This window comes from Haemaphysalis longicornis, unplaced genomic scaffold (assembly GCF_048455015.1).
Source record: "Haemaphysalis longicornis isolate Haplotype H1 unplaced genomic scaffold, Haemaphysalis longicornis Haplotype H1 scaffold_5, whole genome shotgun sequence".
Classification (NCBI taxonomy): domain Eukaryota; kingdom Metazoa; phylum Arthropoda; class Arachnida; order Ixodida; family Ixodidae; genus Haemaphysalis; species Haemaphysalis longicornis.
Genome location: NW_027526385.1, coordinates 97932790 through 97957962, shown reverse-complemented (window position 1 = coordinate 97957962; position 25173 = coordinate 97932790). Strand labels below are relative to the sequence as shown.

The 25173-nt window shown below is 45.5% G+C and overlaps 1 protein-coding gene and 1 non-coding gene across 4 annotated transcripts in view; one reads left to right on the top strand and one right to left on the bottom strand.

Moving 5' to 3' along the window:
• Positions 1-2: 2 nt before the first annotated feature.
• LOC144140127 (U6 spliceosomal RNA) lies at positions 3-105 on the bottom strand. The gene has a single exon (XR_013316338.1). It is a non-coding gene; the product is annotated as a U6 spliceosomal RNA (small nuclear RNA).
• Positions 106-1333: 1228 nt separating this feature from the next.
• LOC144138583 (ribonuclease P protein subunit p21-like) overlaps positions 1334-25173 on the top strand; it is a 47973-nt gene continuing 24133 nt past the window's right edge. Inside the window, exons 1-5 of one of the 3 annotated variants that reach the window (XM_077670943.1) lie at positions 1334-1486; positions 1589-1689; positions 2285-2367; positions 6007-6233; positions 18832-20435. In XM_077670943.1, the coding sequence (XP_077527069.1) occupies positions 1433-1486; positions 1589-1689; positions 2285-2367; positions 6007-6233 (465 nt within the window). In that variant the 5' untranslated portion in view covers positions 1334-1432 and the 3' untranslated portion in view covers positions 18832-20435. Of the gene's footprint in view, positions 1487-1588; positions 1690-2284; positions 2368-6006; positions 6234-18831; positions 20436-25173 lie in introns of those variants that run through there. The other 2 variants (XM_077670942.1, XM_077670940.1) reach the window with 2 other exon arrangements.

Below are 25173 nucleotides of genomic sequence, written 5' to 3'. Positions count from 1 at the left end.
AAAAAAATGTGGAACGCTTCACGATTTTGCGTGTCATCCTTGCGCAGGGGCCATGCTAATCTTCTCTGTATCGTTCCAATTTTAGTATATGTACTTTGGAAGTACAACCTATAGTGAAAGCTTGCTTAATTTATAGCCACAACTTTTACGTTGCACTTGAACATGTGGTAGCATTCATACAAATTATTATTGTCGCAAATTTATAGCGTACAAAGCGCCAAAACATACGTAGAACAAACAGCTCTCTTAATCTAAAAATACCTGTTAGTTAAATTTGTAGTAAGAAGCTTGTGTACTACTTTGGAACAACAAAAAGATAATAGAAAGTCAAGTTTTACTTTGTATAGTTTGACTATTCTCCGCCAGGCGACAGGAGCGTCAAAGTCCAGAAAAAAAAGCAAAAATTTACACAAGCGCACTGTTATTTCTTCATAACATGAAATAGTTTTGTATGTATGACAATTTAGATGGTGTATTTCTAAATATAGATATAGAGATTGTACGATTTGGTATCTGATTTTAAGCAAAAATTGCATGTGTTGCTGACAATATTTATGTATATTTGTAAACACTTCCAGAGATCACTGGTCATCTTGTTGCGGCGATTGCGCTGGCTATAAATGAAAACATACGTTCGGTACTGAGAAGTGTCCAATGACGAATGAAGCTGAAAAATCATAGCTGGAATTACCGTATGATGTACCTGATTTCACAAGCTTATCCGAGGGTGCTGCATGTCATTTTAAACGCGTGTGTGTTTTGCTTAATAGTTCATTTTCTCAGAGACGTTCTTCGAACTTTTTGCGTCTTTTTGAAGTGGTGGTGACGTGACATTGACGAAATCATGTTTAATTTAATTATCGTATTCTACTTGGAGCATAGCGTCTTTTTCCTTCCCCCAGTTTTAGCTAGCCATGCTGTACTACCTGTGGAGATCTACGGAGAAAAGGAGATCTATGGAGATCTACCTGTGGAGAAAAGGCTGCGTGGAGACGTAGCTGCGCGAACTGAGTTCACATTCTACATTCACATTCTACATTCTAAAATGTGGCGTTTCACTGGGTGCGTAACCCTAAAATCAGATGGCTTGTAATCTTAGGGAAGTTCATCCTTGAAATGCTCTGGAAATAAAACTAGTCTCGACTTTGTAGGCTTCATATTTGTCACTCCACGGAGTAAAAAAAGTCGTTTTCCTTCGAACTGTGCCCAAACACAAGTAAATAAAAGACGTTGACCCTGCGCATTCTGTGCTCACACTGCTCACTCTCAACACTCCGAGAGAACGGAACAAGCAATCTTACAATTTTACGTTTTATAGTAACCGTTTTTATTGCTATCCCGCGAAAAAGAAAAGAAAACGCAACGAACATGCCCTTTTTGATTGGTTCGTAAAAAAACGTATCATGGCATATCCAAGCCAATCCAGCTGGTAATGTCGCTTGTAAAAGGCGGCGACGCGTTTCATCGCATGAACTTTTTGTATCAGGTATGATGCAGTTTGGGCTGTTCTGAATGCAAAAAGGAGCGCTCCTCATTTTCCTTGTGGATATAAATTTTGACATCTTTCCTTTCTCACCCCTTCTGTTAGGTGGCAGGCAAAGTTTTGGAGCATGATCCTTCTGCCACAAAGCTCGCCTCGTTCTACGGTCATGTGCTGCATATGATTTCTCGACGTATCCAGGCCAAGCTGTGAGTATTTCGGGACAAATTAAAGCAGCCCGCAATTTTACTGCGGATTGCTTTAATGTCCGGCAGCGGGGCACATGACCAAAGTGTTCTCTAAGTTGATGGAAAGTGACTTAAAAAGTCACTCCTAATTTGCGACAGTGTAAGAACATTTCTTTAGTTTGAAAAAAAGAAGTTCATTTGACAGAAAAGCAAGTTCTGAATATCGCGGGTTCGAACCCGAGCCTTTACTTACTGCCATTACGCCATGGACAACCGATGTGCCAGTCTGTCTGAGCAGTTGCTCGAAAGAATATCGGTTAGCAGAAACACTAGTGTTCCTGTAGACGGCCGAGAACGCCCTCCCGCAGCTCCTTATCTATGCTCCTGCTCATACTCGTATGGTTTTTTTCTCGTCATTTGGTCGCAAAAAACAAAACAAAAATACAAAACACATTAACCCTCGAAGTAAGATTGTTGGTGTGTGTTTGTGTGTATGGCTAACAGAAGTGATGCGCACATGCTTCAGTCAGGGCTTTGGGGCGTACTGTGCGACTGGACGGTTGGTTGCCCAAATGTCCTCAAAACCTCAGCTGGCGCTATTTGTGGTTTCGTGCAGTGATCCCAGCATAAAGCGCAATCTTTGCAAGAAATGCAGCGTGCTCCTGTGCCCTGGAGTAACCTGCACCGAACGTTTAAGGGGTGAGTAAAAGGCATGCCCACTAGTTTCAGTCAGCAGTCTACGCATATGTGCCGTCAAATGCGTACCAGCTACTGCCGTTAACATTCGTCATGAATATCACATCCTTGGCCGCAGTGCCACCTCAGTCCGAATATGAATGTTAAAGGAGTAGTGACACGAAACTTAAAAGCTGAGATATGTAAAGTGCCTCATTTTTATCGGGAAATATTTCCCGGCAAGTTTCAACGGTAGCCGTTCAGTATAACATATTTTAAATACATTTTAATCTCTGCCCGCATGAGAAGGCCCAGAGCGGGCCAGCAGGACATGATCTGCTACTTGCCCCAAACTGCTGATGTCGGGGCTCCCGTGACGTAGCTGACGCGCCGGCTGCGGTTGGCGCGCGCTGCTACACCATCTGTACGCGTCATGGTTTTGGGACTGACGCCATGTAGCCCGGGCGCGTGGGGATGGTGAAGACCTCGGCTGGTCTGGGCGAGCGCGTGCGCTCGCTCGCGCGTGCGTCCAGACCAGCGGCGGTGCGATAAGAATGGTGACGTCAGGTGCTACCTTTTGTCATGGTGGCCGCTCGGCGTTTGTTTTTGTCGAAACCGGAACTGACACGAATAAACGACGCCGTGGAAGCAATAATTGTTTACGCTGCGATTGACTGTGTAATGTGCCATTCTATGATTAGTGAGCTAATAGGCACCCATGGCAGCAAAAAAATCGCAACACGAAAATTTCATGTCAGTACTCCTTTAATGAGCTGTGGCCAACACCATTAGCTCTTTTTGGTTGTGGAGCACCGCGTTTGTGACTGCGCAGCCTCTCCCCCACAGCTTTTTTGTGTTGGCCTTGTGATGCGATACCGACTGATGTACAGTCATAAACAAACGAAACGCGAACGCAAAAATATCAACCAAAGTGCACAAATAATGCAGTTCCTTTCCATGCAATCAAATTGTCGCATGGGTTCAGAACACAGACCGCGTCATTATGTGATCTTCACAAACGATATTCTTCTGGTTCGTATTTTTGTGTTCACTTTTCATTTGTCTATTACCGTAGTAGGTGCATAATTCCCTGGACGTGTCCTAACCTGACATGCAACACAAAAGGGCAATTCTTACGTACCTGCAAAGCATGTGGCCGCTCTAGTGTATCTCGATAACTTCTTGTGGGTGTGTGTGAGCTGCATTATTACTGCTGGTTCTTGCTTGTCCTTTTAGTCGGTCGTCTCTTCACTTGACGCCTTCCCCGGCTGGCATTGCCAGTGTCGTCACAAGAGCACCTGTCTTACTATCTATTCACTAATGAATGAGTTCAGCTGGTTCTTATGTTTTACATCGAAGCTGTCTATCGATAGTATGTGGGATTTCATGGCGCCCGCACGGAAAAATGCAGTGTGGGAGAGCCAGTTTACAGAGACCAAGCTTACGCAGGCAAGATCCTAGAGCCTCCACATTTTCATGTACGATGACTTACGTTGCCCCTGAACAGCTTTTTTCTCGACAATGCATTTGTGTTCAGAAGTAGAGCCAACTTTAAGGAGATCGATGTAAGCTTAGTCCTTATAAGTTGGCTTTCCCACAGTGTGTGTTGCTACTTGTAAAGAAAAGCGCAGTGCAAGTGGGACCCGACAGTCGCAACGCGAGTGTAGATGTGACAGTGTGCCGATACTAATGCAGCGTTCGATGAGCATTCCCGCGATGGGGCATGTAACTGACAAGCGAGAACCAACAGTGCATACCGTATTTTTGCGCGCATAACCCGCCCCTGCATATGATCCGCAACCCCACTTTCAGCCCGCCGGAAAAGAAGCAAAAATCCTCGCATGTTGCCCGCACATTTGATACAGGAAAGGGTGCACCAAAGCTACTGCTCAAGGAACACATCACATACTACGTAGACAAAAAAAGCATATATTTAGCAAGTAGAATACACCGACTGCAAGGCGAGAGTCACAATTCACTGATAAAATTCAGTTGTTAGAGGGCGCTCGTCCTTGTTTTTTCTTCCTTGTCCTTGTATGTTTTGCGCAATAACTGCCGTGGAAGGCTTAGTCAGTGTTACTGCGTAAGAGTTTCATGCCACAAGGCACATTGCTGCGAAGCTGCACTAAAGGAAAAACCCCGTGTATTATCTGCACCCCTGCTTTGCCACTGAAATTTTTGCATTTTTGGTGCAGGTTATACGTGCGAAAATACGGTATATTGACTCAGGGAATGCTGCAACATACCTTCGGGGCTGAGTTGCTAACTTAAAAGAGTTCAAGGGGGCATAAGCCAAGTTTGAAAGAAACTTTTTGATCATAACTTTGACTCAGGCTACAACGTGGTTGACAGGCTGTGGTTTGAAATGACCTGACTGCAGACATAAAAGTCCGGCACATGCACTGCACATGTGCTCCACGTTGACACCCACTAACGCATCCAGCTTCGCTGGACAATCTCCTTCACAGAGTGGAATGGCCGGTGAATTCTTTAGAAAATTCGTTGTTCTGAGCACCACTGTTTCTTGTGCGGAACATTAGAGTTGCTTTCCATCCCTATGTCTCGTTGAAATCTCATTCACTGCTTCCCACATATGTGAAGGGAGGGATATAAAATGTTATTGTCAGCTCTTAGACATGGAGCTCTGTCCATATACAAGTTGTAATGAGATGATTTCACTTGTCATAGAGTTCCAAAAATGGCGCAAAATTCGAAAGAAAAACTTTGCGATGGAAGGACAAATTTTCTAATAAATGCCAGTAGGTGCCTGCTGATTAGATAAATAAATAGGTGCTGAAAAATATACCTCACTTTAAACTATTGAAACTCACCACAAAGTACTATATTTTTTGTAGATTGCCATCAAAGCAGACATAACTTGAGATGGCCAGTTGAATCTCTGCTGTTGTATTTTCGGTCGAGGTAAAGAATCACAGCTTGTATTTATGAGTACCGCACCATTTCACATTGCCAGAAGAGTTTCGTTGGAAGCAATAACCACATTTTGTAAACAACATCTCTTTGTATGGCGAATTTTCTGGCAGAACTTGGATTTAACCAGGTCTCTACAAGTGTCCTTCATGGCAACGTTAGTGGCGGATATCAGACAATATTGACATTTTCCCATAGACGGAGGATCGTACATGAAATGCACCTTTCTTCCTCCCAAAAGCATGCAATGCAACACGCACACACATTCCCGTCTTGAGGGTTTTACGAGCTTAATATTCAGGCAGTTAGTAGATAAAATTAGCCCCTGCAAAGCTGTACCGCAGCTGTCTCTGAGGCATTAGCTCCTACGAGCTAGAAAGTGCTTGAAATATTGAGGTTTCACTCAGCTGCCATCAGGCCGCACTGCATTATGGGAGTTTTCCAGTACAGTCCATGCAGCATCATGTTCTTCAGCAGCTGCGTTCCATGCCATAGTTCTGCTTCTTCTGGGCACTGTCCGACCAATTGTGCATTCCTTTTTAGCGCTGAATAGCTTGTCTGCTTGGCTTTGAGGAAAAAGTGGGCCCTATGTTTGTGATCTTGCGTGCAATTACTCTCATAATTAACATCCTCATTAATTATGTGTTCATTTGTCCACAAATTTAGTGTTTGTGTGCCCATTCCTTTGAAAGAGGCAGTGACCTTGATTTCGTTTTTTTCTTTGTGCCGCAGCTAAACCTAGCCAGCGCATCGTGGTCACGTGCCTCGTGTGTGGGACCATAAAGCGGTTCCCGGCCAAGCGAGGGTACCAGCTGTGGTACGACAAGCCGGAAGCGCTGCTCGACCAACCCTCTGCTCCCAAAAAGGACAGCAGTGCTGCAAAGGACAGTACCACAAAGGACACCAGCACCGCAGAGGACAACACCACTCCATTGCCTGGAAGCTCACAGCAGGCCTAGGTCAGTCTCCTGGGTTTTGCCACTGCGTCGTGTTCGATTAGCAATAAATGGCGGGTACCGCTTAATGTTGTCAGACGCTCGGGAGTCTGTGAATCTTGGTGTCGTTACTTAGAAGAATTTCGACCACCTTGAAACCGTACTGCATGTGTGTACAAGTTAAGAACAGCAATAGCTCACATAACGTACCACTCTGCTGAAGCAACAGATGCCAAAGCGTGCGCTTGTTTTGAAAGGAGATTGCTCTTAATGTGTGACATCGTCTGCTTTTTCTCACCTAGTTCGTATGTCGTCACTGCAGTAGATTATAGCGCTCTTTGCCCTTAGTTGGCCTTGCGCCATAAAAAAACCCAACCATCATCATCATAATGCAGTAAATTATAAGCAGATTAAGCCCGAAAAATCACCGATTTCACTCGTGTCACATTCAAAATACTCGTAGTAATGCACTGTTTGTGCCGTGCAGCAAAACATCCGGCTGGTAGGATGAGGTGCAGGGGTGATTTCTGATGATGATTGATTGATTGTGGGGGCTTAACGCGCCGACACAACGCAGGCGATGAGGCGCGCTGTAGTGGAGGGCTCCGGATTAATTTTGACCACCTGGGGATCTTTAACGTGCGCCGAAATCTCGTACACACGGGCGTTTTTGCTTTTCGCCTCCATCAGAAAAGCGGCCGCCGCGGCCGGGAATCGAAAGGGGTGACTTCTATTGCCATTCTTAAGTTAGCTATACCCGAGTATGCCATAATTCTATGTTTTTTCTTTTCACAGCTGCGCTGTTAGATGGTAGCTTGGCCGGGAAATTTTGCATGGGGCTTCTGTGTAGGCGAGACACTTCCTCTTAAATTCCCCCCAGCAGAATCCTTAACACACTTCTTAGTTTGAAACAGGTGGCCCAACATTGCTTCTTTCAAAGCCGGACTGTTTCAAGCTGTAGATGTCAGCAGCAAAAGAGTCTTCCTGTAGGATGACTCTCTTCCTGCCGGCGTCTGCAGGAAAACCAGCAGGAAAAGAAGTTTCCTTCTCTGGTGGTTCCATTTCTGTGGGATTTTGCAGTACATAAGCAGGGTTTGGCAGTACATAAAGTACATAAGGCACGACGCGCATTGCCGTGAAGCTGCACTAGTGAAAAAACCCAGCGTATTATCGGCGCCCCTACTTTGCCACTGAAATTTTCGTATTTTTGGTGTGGGTTATACGTGTGAAAATACGGAATGTGCCACAAAGAAAGGAACAGCAGTAACGATGACTACTTTTGTTCCACTGCTGGCAACATACGGAGATAGCAAAGTTTGTAGGGCACTGTACTGCTGTCGTGCAGACCCAGGTTCAAATCCCATCAGGTTGCACCTGTTTTTTAGTTACTCTTTGCAGTGGCGGCCGTTTTCTTGACCAGACAACTACGACGACAACAGTGCTTTTTAAAGTGAAAGCCTCCTTAGTGGAACCAATGGCGTCCTGTCAAAGGACAAATCCCCGTAGACTGGTTAGTCCACCGAAAAGCTGTGACATCTTTGTACACACAGCGCGTACGTGAAACCAAGCTTCCAGTGTCTCAAAATGGCTACCGGAAAGTCTTGAAAAAGGAATGGTTCTAGATAAGACAGTACATGCATCGATCACGAAGGAGGAGTACAATAGTATACCTTTATCCCATAAACCATGTGTATCGATACAAATTTAGGTCATCGTTAGCTGCGTTTACTTAGTCCGCGAAAAATCATCAAGCAGGTGCGTCGATTTGGGTCTTTGTAAATTTGGCGATGGATTGGACACACTTTCAGCAAAGGTTGGGCGGATTTTTAGCTTTTGCACTTCCCCAAATTTCGTGAGGAAGGGACGGTAAATTTTTTTTGTGGGGCAATTACAGCTTTCGCTTTAAAATTTAGCCAGTTTTGTTTTAAACTCAACTCTCCCATTTTTTTTTATTGCTGAAGCCATTGGCCATTTTGTGTTCTGTCAGTGTGCCAAGGACACCGGATTTTTGGCCCACGAATTTACTAATGCTTTCGCATTAAACCCTCATATTTTACACATTTTTGAAAATGGTGGATGGTACGTGACAGTTCGGCCACTTGCTCAGTCATATTCCTAAGTGAGCCCATTTTGCTGGATGAATGCAAACGCATTTTGTAACTGCTTTTATGACACTGCGCACCGGCTGTGAGGAGCGAGCGCCACCAGCCGGGGGTGTCAGCTACGGTAATGTGAACCCTGCTCATCTCTCAGCGCTTCTTGTGTGCTGCCTGCGCACGTGCTATTTGCGGCGCAAGGGTGGGAGAAGTACGGCTGCTTAGCCAATGCACTCTTGTAATTTTCAAGTGACGCTCGTGTTGACTCACTTGTATCATGGAAGCTCTTGATGGTGTTCCAAGAAACCAAGCGCTTCAAGAAAAAAATTCTTTCCATGGTCGGTAGCGAACCTGGGTCCCTAGCGTTATGAAGCCGCCGGTTGTCCGATTGGGCCATTGTGATGCAGTATATGCAAAGCGATGGAGGTGATACTAGCTCTGCATCATTGCTACACCGGCATTGCTAGGCCGCACTGCACGCTGGGCGATGAGCGGCTAAACTGAAGTGGGCGCGCTGGAGACTCATGTCTCTGTTTACTGCAGTGTCGTTGGCATGGCTGCTGCCATTGATAGGCCGCACTGCATGCCAGGAGATGAGCAGGTGATGCCAGTGAAAGCGAATGTGATGAGGTGACTATTGGATGAGGGGTGATCCTTTATCTGATGTGTGTGTGTGTGTGGAATGGTTTTCTTTAATGGCGAATTCCATTGAGAGAACAGGAGCAGTGGCGTTGTGCAGTGAGGAGTAGGGGACAGAACACTTGGGAGCACGCAGGAGCAGGGCCACTGCACCTGCCATTGGAATGCGGTACGCACCTGGAGAGCAGGTGGGAGAGGGAAAAATGGCGAGGGGAAAACACGGTCCCGACCCGACTGTGTGGCTTGTGTCGCCGAGATGGGCATGCACGATAGCATTTATCAGGTTAAATAAAGGCGATCCGGCTACATTACTGATAGTAGTAGCCATATGAGGCCCGCCTGCAAGATCGGCGAGTGAGGAACAGGCGGTATCACTACGAGGGCCTCTCAAATACGACAAAAACAAGTAACAGCTAGCCGCATGAATGAGCTGCATTTTGCACACATGCGCCATCTCTTGGTGTAAAGTAGAGGTTAAAATGCCGGCTACTTGTTCTTGGCGTCGCTAGTTCAAATCTCCCCAGTGCCGTTCTTTTTTTTTTTCCCTGCCTCTAGCGTTTTTGAGATCTGAGAACGAATATTTCAGTAGAAGAAACGCCCCCGCCCCACGCAGAATCGTTAAATGACGTACAACCAAAGTGGGAAGCTCCTTCACTGGGTCTGTTTACTTAAAGGGGTCGTGAAGAGATTTTCAAAAAAACTGTGTTGTGTGTGCGCTTTTAACCGTGGAACCTTGATAAACAAACAATGCATACCCGTTTCGTCGTCCGATATCGGGAAATAGGTAAATAAATGCAGTTACGGTTTCACCGAGGCTTTCCTCCTCAACTCGTGAAGTGACGTTTCAGTAAGTCAGTAAGCAGCCAATCACAGTTCTCCCTCGTCTGCACAATATGTCGGCATAGGGCGGGCTTGCAAAGGGTCAGATAAAGCTACAACATCGGCGCCATGATGAAACTCGCCCTGCAACTGAACGGGAGACGTCTGATCTCTGATACGACTGATCAACATGGTCGAACTTTCAGTCAACAACACCGGCGAGTGGCGCAGGCAGAAGTAACCACGTTTAATCTAAACTGGGCATTCGTAAACTGTTTACGCTGCTTTCCACGAGTCTAAACTGTCGTTTTGCTAGCCGATATTCTTGCACAAGTTTGCCGACGTCTGTCTCACGTAGCCTGTAATGTGAGTTGCGCGAACGTGAAACTTCTGACCTGACGAGATACATGACCGAACGCTTAAAATAAGAGTTTATTACATAAACACGTTTATCGAAGGAACTTCGAGTAGTCGGAACTTAAAACCCACTCATTATTCACTCATCAAGCGCAAAAATAACTAGCGAGAAGCAGCGATACAGCGCCGAGTCGCCGAGTCCCAACATCACGCAGTTCGACGATTGCTTTCCTGTTTCCTGCAATAAACAATGCTGTTAACGCTGTTTTGTTGACTGTATACGCTCCGCTTTGGCTTACTGCAGAAGCGCTCAACAGTAAGTTGGCGGTTAAAGCTCTGGGTAGATTAGAATTTATGAAAACACGACAGACTTCTGGGTTACAAATGTGAAGAGGCTTTTATGCAGCAGTTTTTCGGCGCGCGCGCTTCACACGGCGATAGTGTAGTGGATAAAGTGTCCGACTAGGCTGGCCGTAACGTTGGGCTGGCCCGGAGGCCGCAAGTTCGAATCGCACATGGGGCACTTTTTTTTTTTTTTTTTCCTTGAGCGGTCTTGGGCCATTTCATACAAAAAGATAAAATTCCGAAGAGAATTCGGCAAAAGAACGTGAAATTCGGCAGTGAAACTGGCTACAAACTGTACAAACACCCAGTAGGTCTGAGTTCTGCTGCAATGGTTGCCAGACAACTGAAGCGGTCACGACACCGCTCACGTGGATAGAAAACTGTTTTTTGGCAACGAATAAAGGAGGCATTATTTTTAAAATATTGGGTTTGCAGATTTGCAGAGTATTATACACAAAGAACATTGAACTGCGTTGAACTCTGGAATGTACTTCACATGACGTCATTCTAGTTGCGCTGCCGACCGCCCATACGCGCATAGTCGCTTGCGATGCGCCTCAAAACGAGAATTTCAACGGCGCCTCCTAAATTCCAGAAGCAATGAATTGTGAAAATATTTGGGATTTATGTTCTTAAAAGGTCGTTCAAGCAGACAAAATTAATCAAAGACAAATGCATTTTCTCTTCACGACCCCTTTAACGGCACCCTTGATTCTGGGCATGAAGGTTATTGAGAGCAACCCGGCGGCGGCGCGCGCCATGTCGTCGCCGCATGTAGCTCAGCCCGACAAACATACGGCGTCCTGATGCGGGAGAATTCCCACCGCGCGAACTTCGTCGTGAAAGTTCGCTCCACGTATTCCGGCCTTTAAAAGCATCCCAGCAGTCTCTGCAGAAAAGCATGCATGAGCAAAGCTGGGCAAAGCACGTGTGGCGGTAGGAAGCAGTTGCATGCTCGTAGGGCTCGCTGCCCATTCCGCAGTTTCGAATGCAGGATGGATACCGCCGCGTACCCCGGGCTGCGCTCGCCGAACCGCAACAATCGCGGGAGCAAAAAAATGAAAAAAATAAAGAAGGATATGACGTTAAAGGTCATGTGATTTCCTTCGTACTGTGCTTACTCCACTTTTCAAGCGGGAGTAGATCGGACTGCTCCCGAGTGCTCTCGGAATAGCAAAAGTGATCTCGCTCTACCACTGGATGACAGTGCTCCTACTCCTGTTCGTCCACTGAAACACGCCTGCTCAAGAGAGAACACTTTCAGAGTGATTTTGAGTGCTCCTGCTCTCCCAATGGAATTCGCCATAAGATCGGGTCAACCTCAGCCAGTGGGTTGATGGGGGGTTTGATTTAGGTTGGGTCAGAGGTTGGGTATGGGTTCGAGAGTACTGTGAACTGGGTGAGTTGGTATTGATTCGTTATATAACAAATGAGGACTAAGAAAGAGGCATGTATAATACAGGACGTGTGCAGACAAGCTACTGATTTTTATTCAGGAAACGGGTAATTTATGTGAAAGGCCGAGGCGAGCGCCTGCGCACTATCAACTTGTCGTCCGTTAAGTCATAAAAATTTGCATAGCCTTGCAGATAGGTGAACACACATGCTTCGACGTATGAGGCACCCCTTCTTTCCCTCTCCGCTTATCCAAAATCAAGAAGTGCTACCTCGTTCTCGTGTAAGACAATAGACAGGCGGCTTACACACACGTCGTGGTTTTTTGTGCATGTGAAAATTCACGATTTCCCTTGAAAAATGTATATGTCTAAACAACACAGTTGTCTGGTCAAACCGAGGGCGACATGTGATGTCCCCACAGTCGTTTCAGTGCACCGTTAAGTGCGAGCTAACAGCGACTCCTTTCAGATTACGTTGGTGTTTGCTCAACCTTTTGCTTAGGTGCCGCCCAGTCTGTCTGATATATATTCGTCCACATGTGAGAGGAATCTTGTATACGACCCCGTGCGCACAGCTCTTGAAACTCTCCGCGCTGTTGACCACGCACGTTGATTGCAGGCATTCGTTTTCTCCTATACGGGACAGACCAGGCATATCTAAGCAAAAGGGTGAGCAAACCTTAATGTAATCTGAAACTAGTAACCGTCAGCTTGCACTTAGCGGCGCACTGCGAGGACTGCGGGGATGTCGCAAGTTGCTCTCTGTTTCACCAGACAACCCTTGTCAAAAGAAATCATTGAAGCTTTTTCTTGCACAAAAACCACGACGTGTGTGTAAGCCGCCCATCTATTGCCCAACATGAGAACAAGATAGCGCCCCTTGATTTTGGATAATCAGAGAGGGAAAGAAGGGGTGCCTCGTGTGAAAGCATGACTGTTATCTCGTGCCTCTCTTTCTGTAACCTGATGCAATTGTTTATTTGAGCGTAGAATGTGTTGATTGTACACAGGCACGAAGACTGGGCCTTTCATATAAATTACCGTATTTTCGCACGTATAATGTGCAGCAAAAATACAAAAATTTCAGTGGCACAGTAGGGGTGCGGATAATACGTGGGGTTTTTCTATTATTGCTTCTTCACGGCAATGAGTATTGTGCCGTGAAGCTCCTACACAGTAACACTGACTAAGCCTTCCATTGCAGTGATTGCGCAAAGCATACAAGGACAAGGAAGAACGAGCGTACTCTAACAACTGCATTTTATTAGTGAATTGTGGCTTTCGCCTTGCAGTCGGTGTATTCTACTTGCTAGATATACGCTTTTTATGTCTACATAGTATGTGATGTGTTGCTTGAGCAGTAGCTTTGGTGCAGCCTTTCCTGTATCAAACGTGCGGGCAACACACGAGGATTTTTTTTATCTTTACGGGGGGCTGAAAGTGAGGGTGCAGATTATGTGCAGGGGCGGGTTATACGCGCAACAATATGGTACCTGTTTCCTGGACTAAAACTAAAATCAATTGTTAGTTTGTGCCATGTTCTGTATTGTACTATTATATGTACCTCCGTTTAACTCCTTTTGCCGAGCAGTTACATAATGTATGGGTTTGGGTTGATTGGGGATGTGTTTGGATTTCATAAAGGGTTGTCATGGGGCTGTGAGTTTTGGTTTGGTTTATACTGACTGATGACAAGCTTTGCGTGCACCCCTATTCTCTTTAGGGGAGGGATTGGCTGTGTTTTTTTTTTTTTTTTTTTTTTTTTTGCAAAACAACACATTCACCTCTGAAAACCTCATTCCAATGAAAAAAAAAACTTCCAAATCTGGCATTCGCGAAGCTGGCTTCAAGCCTCAACTCTTTGTGTAGAATGGTAAAGTCCACCGTCTTGTTTGCAATTTTTGTGGTTACCAACATTGGACTGCGTCTGTGCAAAGTTCCGTCTGTCCGTGACCTGGGCTGGCTTTTTCGAACAGACATCATGTGGTGCAACAGGCCTGCAGCCAATCAGTTCAGGCAGCAGAGGGTCAGGAGAGGGGTCGACGACAGATGCCTTTGTGCCTTCCTACTTGCCTCATGGTTTTTCTTTGGCAGGCTCTTTGGGCCTGCGAGGAGGAGGAGGTCACATGGGGTCTGACGCCGCATCTTTTGCAGTCTTTGGTCACGGGGGCGGCTGCTGTGCCTTCTTTTTTGGCTGTGGGGTGGCCGGCTCGACCTTGGATGCCTGCCCATGATCGACCTCTGATGTAGCCTTTGTTTCTGGCTTGGCATCGGGCTTGGTACCCGGCTTGGTGGCGGACTTCAGACGGCTGTTTTTGGTGGAAGCTTCGCCTGGCTTCTTGGCATCTGTGCTGGGGCCTGCTTTTGCGTCCGGCTTGGTCTCTGGCTTGGCGTCTGGCTTCTTGGCATCTGTGCTGGGGGTTGCCTTTGCGTCCGGCTTGGTGTCTGGCTTGGCATCTGGCTTAGAACCCTCTGTCGTACCTTTCTTGGGACCTGATCACGTGCTGCTCACTGACTCTCTTTTTTGAGCTGGAAATGAAACAAAAATATTAGCTCAAGAAATCGCTTTGATTGCATCTGCCTAGACTAGTAAATAGGACGAACGCTTCATACAGTTGAGCCCCGCTTATACATTTTTCGTGGGACCGCAGAAAAAAACAGTGGCCGGGAAACGTATGACACGAACATGTGGTCAGTACTGCAAAAACATGCTGTTAAACGTTGTGAAAAAGCCATCGGCCATATTTGAAACACAAAATAAATTTACTTGGAATTTCCAAGGTTTAAAAATGTCTGATTGGCGCTTCTTCTAGCCCTCAAGAATGAGATTGCTCTTCTCCAAGTGTTAAATCAATTTGTGGCATTCCTCATCACTGAGACGGCTCACGTACCTTCTTACAATGATCAGTTCAATTGGTTTTTACAATAGAGTTCAACTGCAACAGGGCAGTCCAAACTCTTTCGCTATATGTATTGTTCCCGTGCTGGTGCCTTGTTGAATACCCTCAGAACGAAAAGTTTGTCTTAAGAGAGAGGGCTTTAAGTTTTCTTGATGCCGTCAATGGTTGTGGCTAAGACAAACAAGATCTGAAATCTAGCAAAGTTTCTAGCAGAAAAAATGTGACAGTAGGTATGGGCACCATCACAAGTGCGCATTCCAGTGCGAAGAGGGTTGCGGCAATTGTGAATCGCGATGCATAAAGCGAGAATCTTGTGATATGACGACATATTAAGGGGGATTGTAATAGTGGGACTGCGCTACCACGGTGTACTAACCAGGAAAACATAATAGTGAGGAACGTATAAGCGGGGTCCTACTGTATTTATTTTTTGCTCTTGTTTTATTTTTCACCATATGGGGTCCTGTGTATGCAGTCCACCTGAATCGTAGTAAGTAGCCTGCTCTTGGTCAGCTTTATTATTCTGGATGGTAGGTCTGGCCAGATGGGAGCCGTTTCCACCACATTGCAACTCACAATGCAAATTCCACACTCATTGCTAATCTCACTGGATGCTGACATTGCAGAACAACTGAGTTCACACGGTTACAGCTTGGAGCGCTTGCTTGACGGGGTGTAGTCCGAAACAACCCATTCCCGTTTGAACCCGACCCGCTTGAACCCATTCCCGAAGCGCCCTTCCCGTTTGGCCCGTCCCGTGTGCACCCGTTCTGAAAACACCCTTCCCGTTTGACCGCTTTCTGTTTCAACCCGTTCCCAAAACACCCTTCCCGTCTCAACCCGCTCCCAAAACGTCCCCCTCAAATAGTTCAGATAAGTTTCTGAGCTAGCAGTGCACTTTTAGGCCTCCAAAAGCGTGCTGGGCAAGGCAGTGTAGGTTACTGAGTGATAACTACAACATATTTTACTCATTTCTTGCCTAAATATTTAGCGCGGGGGCAAATTCTATTTTACATTGACTCTGACTCTACTAGGTAGATGGCGCCACCGACACGCCACCACCATTACCCATAATTGTTACCGCTTTCATAAAAGACGTTTTTTCTGAAGTTAGTTAGATTTGGTAATTATATTTCGCGAGATCTTTTTCCTACGTAGAAATAAAACAGTAGCCCTGTATTACCCCTTATAAATTAATATTTGCATTTGTTAAAACACCCAGCTTCATGCTGCTACAAACTATCACTGCGACTGCGGAAAGGTTCTATTTTGTTAATTCTCGTCCTTTCTTTTTTGTGTGTGTGTTGCATATAAGTGCATGTGCATTCGTATATGCAACTGTAGGGACTGGCACCATCACCGCTGCCACAGAGTACGCATGCGAACAACACGTTCCAGACCACTCGACCAACGCAAAAGCAGACGGAAGGGTGTGGTTTCAGCTGTAATTCACATATGCTGTACCGGGTCGGACGTAACGCAGCAACCTACGTGTTGTTTTTTAATTGGCGCCGCTTATCGTAAAACGGACCATTTCAAAAAGGTTGCAGGTTAATAGGGCGTCTGCATACTTTGGCTCCGCCAGCGGTAACATTTTTTTATGGTGAAATATGTTTGACGTAACTTCAATTTAATTTTCAGGTTACGGCAAATGCAAGTAATTTTTTACTTTCGGTTACGTCTGACGTAAATCAAAACATGAGGTTAAAATACAGTCGGACGCAGCTTTAATTTCAAAAATTGCACGCCTTGGTCTGAGTCACCGAGTCGAAACTGGGTTTGTTATTCCCGGAAGGGGCTAAATGGGAAAATACGAAACGGGAAGGGCGCTTTGTACGGGGTTGAAGCGGCAGGGAACAAACGAGAAGGGTCAAATGGGAACGGGTTCAAATGGGAACAGGCGAAATGGGAAAGGGCGAAAAGGGAAGGTCCTTTTGTGCCGGGTTGAAACGGGAGGGAACAAGCGGGAAGGATGAAATGGGAATGGGTTCAAACAGGAACTTCCTGCTTGAAGCCCAATAAGACCGACTAGACTCTCCTAGGCTACCAGACACTTGAGCCAGAAACTTGAGACAGCGCATGAGACTCTCAGTTAGATTTTGTTAAGTCTGCGAGCTAGCCTGCGCTGAGAAGGTGAGCTCACAAAGTTATTACTTGCACAGATGGTCATTATCGCAGTGGGGCCCCCTTTCGCCGCAGTCTGCGGCATGAGCTAGTTCATTTTCCCATTGCCTTCAAAAGGGGCATGCAGCGCTGTCATGAGTGAGACAGAGGGCCGTATTCTGAGTCCCTCCTCCAATCCATTTGCTTCCTCCACTCGGCTGAGGAGAGGATTCCGCAGTGCTTATGCATGGGCAAATCGATTTCAAGGATCCCCTCCACTGGAGGGTCGGGTAAAGGAAGGACTCAGAATACCAAGGAGAGTCTGCTACGCCAGCTGGCGGCATGGCGGCTTGAAAAGCGGCAAGGAAACAATAACGAAAAAAATTTAAAGTGAAGCTTTCTATTCCTCACAGACGACGACAATGTCCAAGGACAATGCACTGCAGAAAAGCCAACTTTACTGTGGGAGTTTCCCAAATTGATGATGATGATCAGTGAACTTTCTATGCTTTACTGCTGGCATTGTTCGCCTCACTGATGCTGTTCATTGCTATGCCCAAGACGCAGTGCAGGAAAGCCAACTTACACAATAGGTTTCTGCAATGGTGCACCAAGAGCTTCAAGAAAAAAATGCTTCCCATGTTCGGAATCGAATTTGGGTCTCTTGTATTATGAAGCTAACGTCTGTTTGATTGTGCCATTCCGGCACGGTTGAAGCAGTTTGTATTTTGGACTTTGACTTTGACTCAGGTTGCATGGGGGAAAGCTTCATAACCTTCTTTCTCTTCCGATTAGGGCTTTTATTTTTTTTTTCATAAAATCACGCTCAATAACAACTCAGAAACAACAATCAGGCATTCATAATGGAGCTACAACGTGACAACAGAAATATACATTGCAGCATTTAGCCTGGGATGTTAATGCCAGCCGTTTTTTTTGCATGATGGGGCTTAAGTCTTAAGTCTATCGCCTTGCCCAAAGATGCGGGTTCAATTCCCAGCTGTGGCAGGCGCTTTCCTGATGGAGCAGGGGTGAGACAGCTGCGCATATTGTGCCTTTTTGATACAATTCCATTTTCCTGCGCCAAGCTGCTCCAAAAGCATGAAAATTGTGAAAACTGCGCCAAACTGCTCCAGAAGAGCCTGAAAGGCACGGATTTTGATGCTCATGTCAGTTCCGGCGGGGACGAAAGCCTCGCGCATCCTGGTCATCACTTTTATTGTCGATCAATTGCAAACACAGAAATGGCAGGAATAGAAAGACCGAAATGCAGCAAACGATAGCTTCTAAAACACGATTGGCTTTCCGTCCCGGTTCACTGAAACAGCCTTCCTGATTGGCATCGCTGTGGCTACAAACATGGCCACCGCCTGATCCGGCTGCTACTGCCTACTTTACGCACTCAGTGTGCATCGCCGATATTTTCCCTGGTTTATTTTACGCTATCAGCTGGGTTCCAGTCTATTAATTCTATCAGTTGTGGCTCTGAACAGTGACGTTAACCCGGGGTTGTGGTTTGAGATTGGTGCGAGATTACGAGAAGTTGCGCGGCTCGAAAAAAAGTTCATTGAAATGTGGGGCCTAAGGCTTCCGTGTGGCTTGTCCTAAAGTGCGAAACGCGGTGCGTGCATCTATAATTGGGTTCGTGAGGTGAACTTTTTGGCTCACTGTGGTGTTATAAAATGGTGAGGTGTTGCTGTGCTTCGAAGCGTGATCGCGAGCCTCGGGGGTGGAACGGTCGACACGAAAGTTGTGGGCTGTGCTGCGGCGTTGCGACCTGTTCAGGCAGCGCTAGCATCACTAAATAAAGGCTTTTAGAATATCGACACTTTTTTCTCTCATTGTTATGTGCCGCCGGGATTTCCATTGGTTGGTCGGCACCACGTGATGTTTATTTACATATGGGCGCAGCCATTTTGTTTCTGGGCATCTCTCTCTTCTTTCTCTCTCTCTCTCGGCTGCGCAGGCGCTAGAGCGGCTGGTCACACTCAACCCGTCACAACCGGCGGCGGTTTCGTTCGGAGAGATGGCAACACTGCAAGCCAGACACAAAATGGTCCTCAGAAGCCTCCGGGTGCGCGAAGTGGCGGTACTCTTAAGCGTAGCTTATTTAGTGACGCTAGGCAGCGCCCAATGGCTGCAGGACTGCATGGTTGCCATAGCTCACGACTAATAACATTTGATGTTGCGAAGTGAAATTTAATGCCAAAATCTAGGTGGCTAAACAGTAACGCTACTCAAAAGACCATGGGGTGAACGTGCGCCCCACGGACTGCAACAGGTAGGCTGGTTGGGCTATGCGACCGTTAGCTCGAAGTTGCTCAACTGCTGCCGTGACTACAGTTGTTCGTACAACGCAGCCTGGGATTACAAAAATAATAATTTTAGCATTGAAATGGTAAAAAAACACACCACAATTGTAGATCCTTTAAATTTGATAATGTTAACGTCAGTTTTGTTGTCAGTGTTGCGTACAGCCGCAACACAATATCACTAGTTAGGAAGAAGGTAGTGCAGTTAGAACTTTGTGATACTCTTAAAAAATTATTTCACGTAAGGCTGTTTCAGTGTTCTGTGTATTCAAAACTGATCGGAATGTGTACTTGACCCTTCAAATTACTAAAATTATGATTTTTTAAGCTCACAAGACGATATAATAAATGTCCCTAAATGCTCCAAATCAAGATTCTTCTGCTCCAAAATCGAAATTTTGCTGCCCCGAAAACTGCTCCCAAATCTCTTTGGGCTGTCTCACCCCTGCTGATGGAGGCAGAAAGCAAAAACGCTGTGTGTTCAAGATTTGGGCATATGTTTAAGATCCCCAGGTGGTCAGAATTAATCCGGAGCCCTCTACTACAGTGCACCTCATCGCCTGTGTAGCGTTGGCATTTTAAACCCCAAAATCAATCAAAGTCAATCACCTTAAAAGGAGAGCAAGGGCAACAGGTGTTGCGCATTCTTTCCATCCTGCGATCAAACGACCGCCCCTTCAGTGCAAACCTGCCACGATTTTTGTGTGGTGGTGTGTATGGGCATCTTTGGAGAGAAATGGGCGTCATCATTACAAACTTGCGTCGCAGATCTTGGTGCCACGAAGGGTTTGCTCCACTAGAGAAACGCACTTTTTTGCTACCCGTGTTCTTAAAGGAGCCATGAAGAGAAAATACAACTTCGTTTAATTTGAAAGAACTAGGATTCAGCATCTCACTCACCTCCATTACAGCCCCAAAAGATGTTTTCTTAACGAAAAAAAAGCAAGAAGTATTTAAAACTTTCAAATTTCGCGCCACAGTGACGTGTTATGAGCAAGAATGACGTCGTACGGGCCAACAATAAAACACAATTTTCAGTGCGTTAGCTGCACGTTAGCATTCAAGTGATGCGGTCAAATGGAACTAGGGGCCCCATTACAGACGTCCAGTCATGTGTCGTCGCGACAGGTCAGTTAGGCGGCCGCCAATCGCACAAACAAGGTTCCGTGACGTCATAGAAAAGTTGCGGGAAATTGGCTAGGGGGTCGCCACTGCTTCACACGTTTTCTTTAATATATCCGTTATTTGTTCGAAGATTGCGATGATATTAGTATCATTGTTATCGGGACTAAGCAGTCTTTCTAATAAACCCAACTTGTATTTTGTCTTCATGGCTCCTTTAAATGGGCCACTGAGACAAAATACATGTCTGGTTCATTAGAAACACTGCCCTGCCTCAACAACAACGATATGAATTTTATCGCAAACTTCAGACAAATATAGGGATTGCAGAAAACGTATGAAGCAGGGGTGACTACCCAGCAAGTTTGTGGTGATTTCTGTATGACATCACAGAATCTACTGTGGGCATTTGGTGGCTGCTGACCTGAGCAATAAACAGGGAACATGGTTGGTCCATTATAGTGTAATGTCTAGTTTTGCTGCAGTTATCAGTTGATAACTTTGTGCTAACATAAAATGAGTTATCGCACTGATAACTGCTTGATAACACGTAGTTATCACACTGATAAGTTTGCAGTGCCAGCCCATAATACATCACTCCTGCCCAGTATATGTCACCTTAGTGAGAAATTTGAAAGATTTTTGATATTTCTCGCTTTTTTTTTGGTTTAAAATAACTTCTTTTGCAGCTGGAACGGAACTAAGTAAGTTTTATGAAAGGCTAGTTCTTCCATCGTGAAAAACGTTGAATTTTGTTTTCAAGGCCCCTTTAACTCGCATTTTTGCTGACTGGTCGGCAGGTGAGCCTTTTGTGAGATGCTGTTGTTTTGGAAGCTGCGGCAGTCATCTCTCCCTATTTTTAAAGTTGCCCACATACGTTTCGCCAGTCATTGCTAGTCTGTGCCACACTGGCCTTTATCAGCTGGCGGTGTGAACATGGAATTTTTTTAGCTGAAACCCTTAAATCATTTCTTCATTCATCTGTAACCCCCTGCTATAATGCCCCTTGGTAAAGTAGGGCGCTTACTAGATGAAGAATCAACCCATTTGGGTGTCTGATGTATGGCCATGAATAAAACCTGCCACAACACTACCTGGCATACTTACTGCCTTGACAAAGAATTTCTCCTTCCTTATCATAACAACAACAAAAAAGCCTAACGCCAATATCAATTGCTCCGGTTTTTCTTTTTTTTTTTTGTTGTGATTCATAGAGAGATATGCCAAGGTGGAACAACTTGCCGGGACAACTGTGTGAGGTGTATCGCAGTGAATATCACCTGTAGGGAAGCGTGGTCAGGTAGTTTCAGCAGAAGCTGTTGTTCTAAGTCAGATCACTTTAAGGGGAGACACTGCTCTTAAAAAAACTTTTTTAATTTTTAAGTAAATTCTGTGAAACTTGTCAGACTTGCTGCTTTTCCTCCACTGATTTCAAATATGGCATTATTTTTTTGTTGGTCAATTAGGTCCCGAGATAATTATAGGTAATTAACCATTTTTGGAGGAACAATACACAAAACTGTGTTGGTAAGAAAACTGTAATCTTTACATTTTCCAATACTATGAACACTGGTGAGTGCAATAAGACAATCAGTTTTTTGATGCGTCGCTTGGAACTAATTTTACAGCTCATTAAACCTTGGTGGCAACACTGGCAAGGAGCCATTTTGAGTGCCAACTTCAAACACTGAAGTTTAATGAGCTGTAAAATTAGTTCCAAGCGACGCATAAAAAAACTGATTGTCTTATTGCACTCACCAGTGTTCATAGTATTGGAAAATGTAAAGATTACAGTTTTCTTACCAACACAGTTTTGTCTATTGTTCCTCCAAAAATTGTTAATTACCTATAATTATCTCGGGACCTAATTTACAAACTAAAAAAATAATGCCATATTTGAAATCAGTGGAGGAAAAGCAGCAAGTCTGACAAGTTTCACAGAATTTACTTAAAAATTAAAAAAGTTTTTTTAAGAGCAGTGTCTCCCCTTAAGGCAGGGTTCTCTCAACAGTGGGCTGCAGATGAAATGCCACCCACTGCCCCGCTTCACCAGCCACTACATTCGGTTGGCTGCCCACCGCTCCGACTGAGCCATTTGATATGTGTGCACGAGGAATTAAAAACTGTGCAAGAGCAATGCCAGCAGCAGCGGATTGCACCTCCCGCCACCCGGTTGCGTGAAAAGGGGTCTGAACAAGTGGCTTTGAAATCTCAGATGGTCTGCTGCAAGCAAATCTTGGAGTCAATGCTTGCGCTTATCAATTCCTTGTTTTATTTAAGGGCTCACACTTTCCACCACGCGACAGCCCCACAATGCCCGGTATTTGACCAGAGTTGTGCAATATTTACTACGAAAATTTGAAATTTCTAAACTTCTCGCCCCCTCCCTACATGTTCTCAATATGTTCACCTCTCGAAAATATAGAGATTTTTTGTGTAACAATTTTTTGGCCCCCTGCCAGGTACGGTATGAAATGTGCTTCATGAGGATGAATCTTCACTGTAGTACCATTTGAGTAAGTCAGAGGGCAAGCGACCGGCGTAGAGTTTCAGTGGGATCGAGGAGACAGTTTTTTAGAGCTGTACTGCGCTACTTCTTTTAAGGTTATTCATTGCATTGCAAGTGACCTTCAGCCACCGGCACACAAGCTGCGCCTGTCTTTCTTATCGCTTTGCTCGCTCGGAGCTTCACCGCTGTGGTACCAAGGTACCACGTGACCAAGGTACCACGTGACCGGGGGAAAGGGATTGGTCCCTCAGTCTCACCATCGATAGTGCCCCAGCTGGGTGGTCTCTCTCTGTTCGCTTCAGTGTAAGCTCAAAGCCGAATCCAATCATCTAGTACGCATACCTAGACAACAAACTGCAAGCTCTCAAACAAATCCAAACTTTCGGAAATGACTCTGTGAGTAGTGTTTACTTTTTCTCGTGATGACTAGGTTTAGAAGTGTGAAAGCTGAGCCATTTTTGCAATGGAGTTGTGCTTTTTTGGAGTCCTGTGTGGCAGTGTTGGAAGCCGTCGATATCATCTGCAGGCCCTGTTAAGCTGCTACAGTATAGAAAGGGCACTTACTCCTCGACTTGAAGTCCAGCGACTCGGAGAATATTCAGAAGCGGGATTTTCCTTTGGGCCCCTCACCCAGAAACTCGTGGCCCAGTCCACTGTTGCATTGGCCGCAGTAGACCTGTGTTGCGAAAGAAAAAAAGAAAGTAGTAGTTAAGGGGAGGGTTAAAGGGGTCGTGAAGAGAAAATGCATTTGTCTTTGCTTAATTTTGTCTACTTGAACGACCTTTTGAGAACATAAATACCAAATATTTTCACAATTCATTGCTTCTGGAATTTAGGAGGCGCCTTTGAAATTCTCGTTTTGAGGCGCATTGCAAGCAACCATGCGCGCTTCGTCGGTCGGCAGCGCAACTGGCAGTGACGTCACGTCAAGTACATTCGAGAATTCAGTGTGTTCAACGTTCTTTGTGTATGTTGTTCTGCAAAGCTGCAAACCCGATATTTTAAAAATTATGTATCCTTTATTCGTTACCAAAAACAGTTTTCTATCCACGTGAACGGTGTCGTGACCGCTTCAGTTGTCTGGCAGCATTGTATTGGCTGTTTGTACAGTTTGTAGCCAGTTTCCCTGCTGAATTTCGCGTTGTTTTGCCGAATTCTCTTCGGAATCTTACCTTTTTCGCATGAAATCGCACAAAACCGCTCAAGCAAAAAAAAAAAAAAAAAAGTGCCCGCGTGCGATTCAAACTTGCGGCCGCCGTGCCAGCCCAACGTTACGGCCAGCCTAGTCAGACACTTTATCCACTACACTATTGACGTGTGAAACGCGCGCAGTGAAAAACTGCTGCATAAAAGCCGCTTTGCATTTGTAACCTAGCACTCTGTTGTGTTTTTATAAATTATAATCAACCCAGAGCTTTAACCGCCAACTTACTGCTGAACGCTTCTGCCGTAAGCCAAAGGGGAGCGTATACAATCAACGAAGCAGGAAAGCAATCAAACTGCGTCTCGGCGCTGTATCGCTGCTTCTCGCAAGTTATTTTTGCGCTTGATGAGTAAATGACGGGTGGGTTTTGAGTTCCCACTACTCGAAGTTCTTTCGATAAGCGTGTTTATGTAATAAATTCTCATTTTAAGCGGTCGGTCATTCATCTCGTTCAGGTCAGAAGCTTCACGTTCGGGCAACTCACATTACAGTCTACGTGAGACAGACATCGCCAAACTTGTGCAAGAATATCGGCTAGCAGAACGACAGTTTAGACTCGTGCGAAACGGCGTAAACAGTTTACGAATGCCCAGTTTACATTAAACGTGGTTACTTCTGCCTGCGCCACTCGCCGGCGTTGTTGACTCAAAGTTCGACCATGTTGATCAGTCGTATCAGAGATCAGATATCTCCCGTTCAGTTCAGGGCAAGTTTCATCATAGCGCCGATGTTGTAGCTTTATCTGACCCTTCGCAAGCCTGCTCTATGCCGACATGTTGTGCAGACGAGGGAGAACTGTGATTGGCTCTTCTTACTGACTTACTGAAACGTCACTTCACGAGTTGAGGAGGAAAGCCTCAGTGAAACCATAACTGCATTTGTTTTCCTATTTGCCAATATCGGGCAACAAAACGGGTATGCATTGTTTGTTTATCAAGGTTCCATGGTTATAAGCACACACACAACACAGTTTAAAAAAAAAAAATATCTTCACGACCCCTTTAAGTTTTTGCTCAGTCTTGTCATCATTATGATGGATGCAGTTGTTGAGCATAATGTGTTGTGTGTTGCGGTGCATCGGGCATTTGCACTTCACTGCACTGTCAGTTTGTTGCTTGTGTGCAAGTTGGAGACAGCACGATGGTCACTGGGAATTTGGTG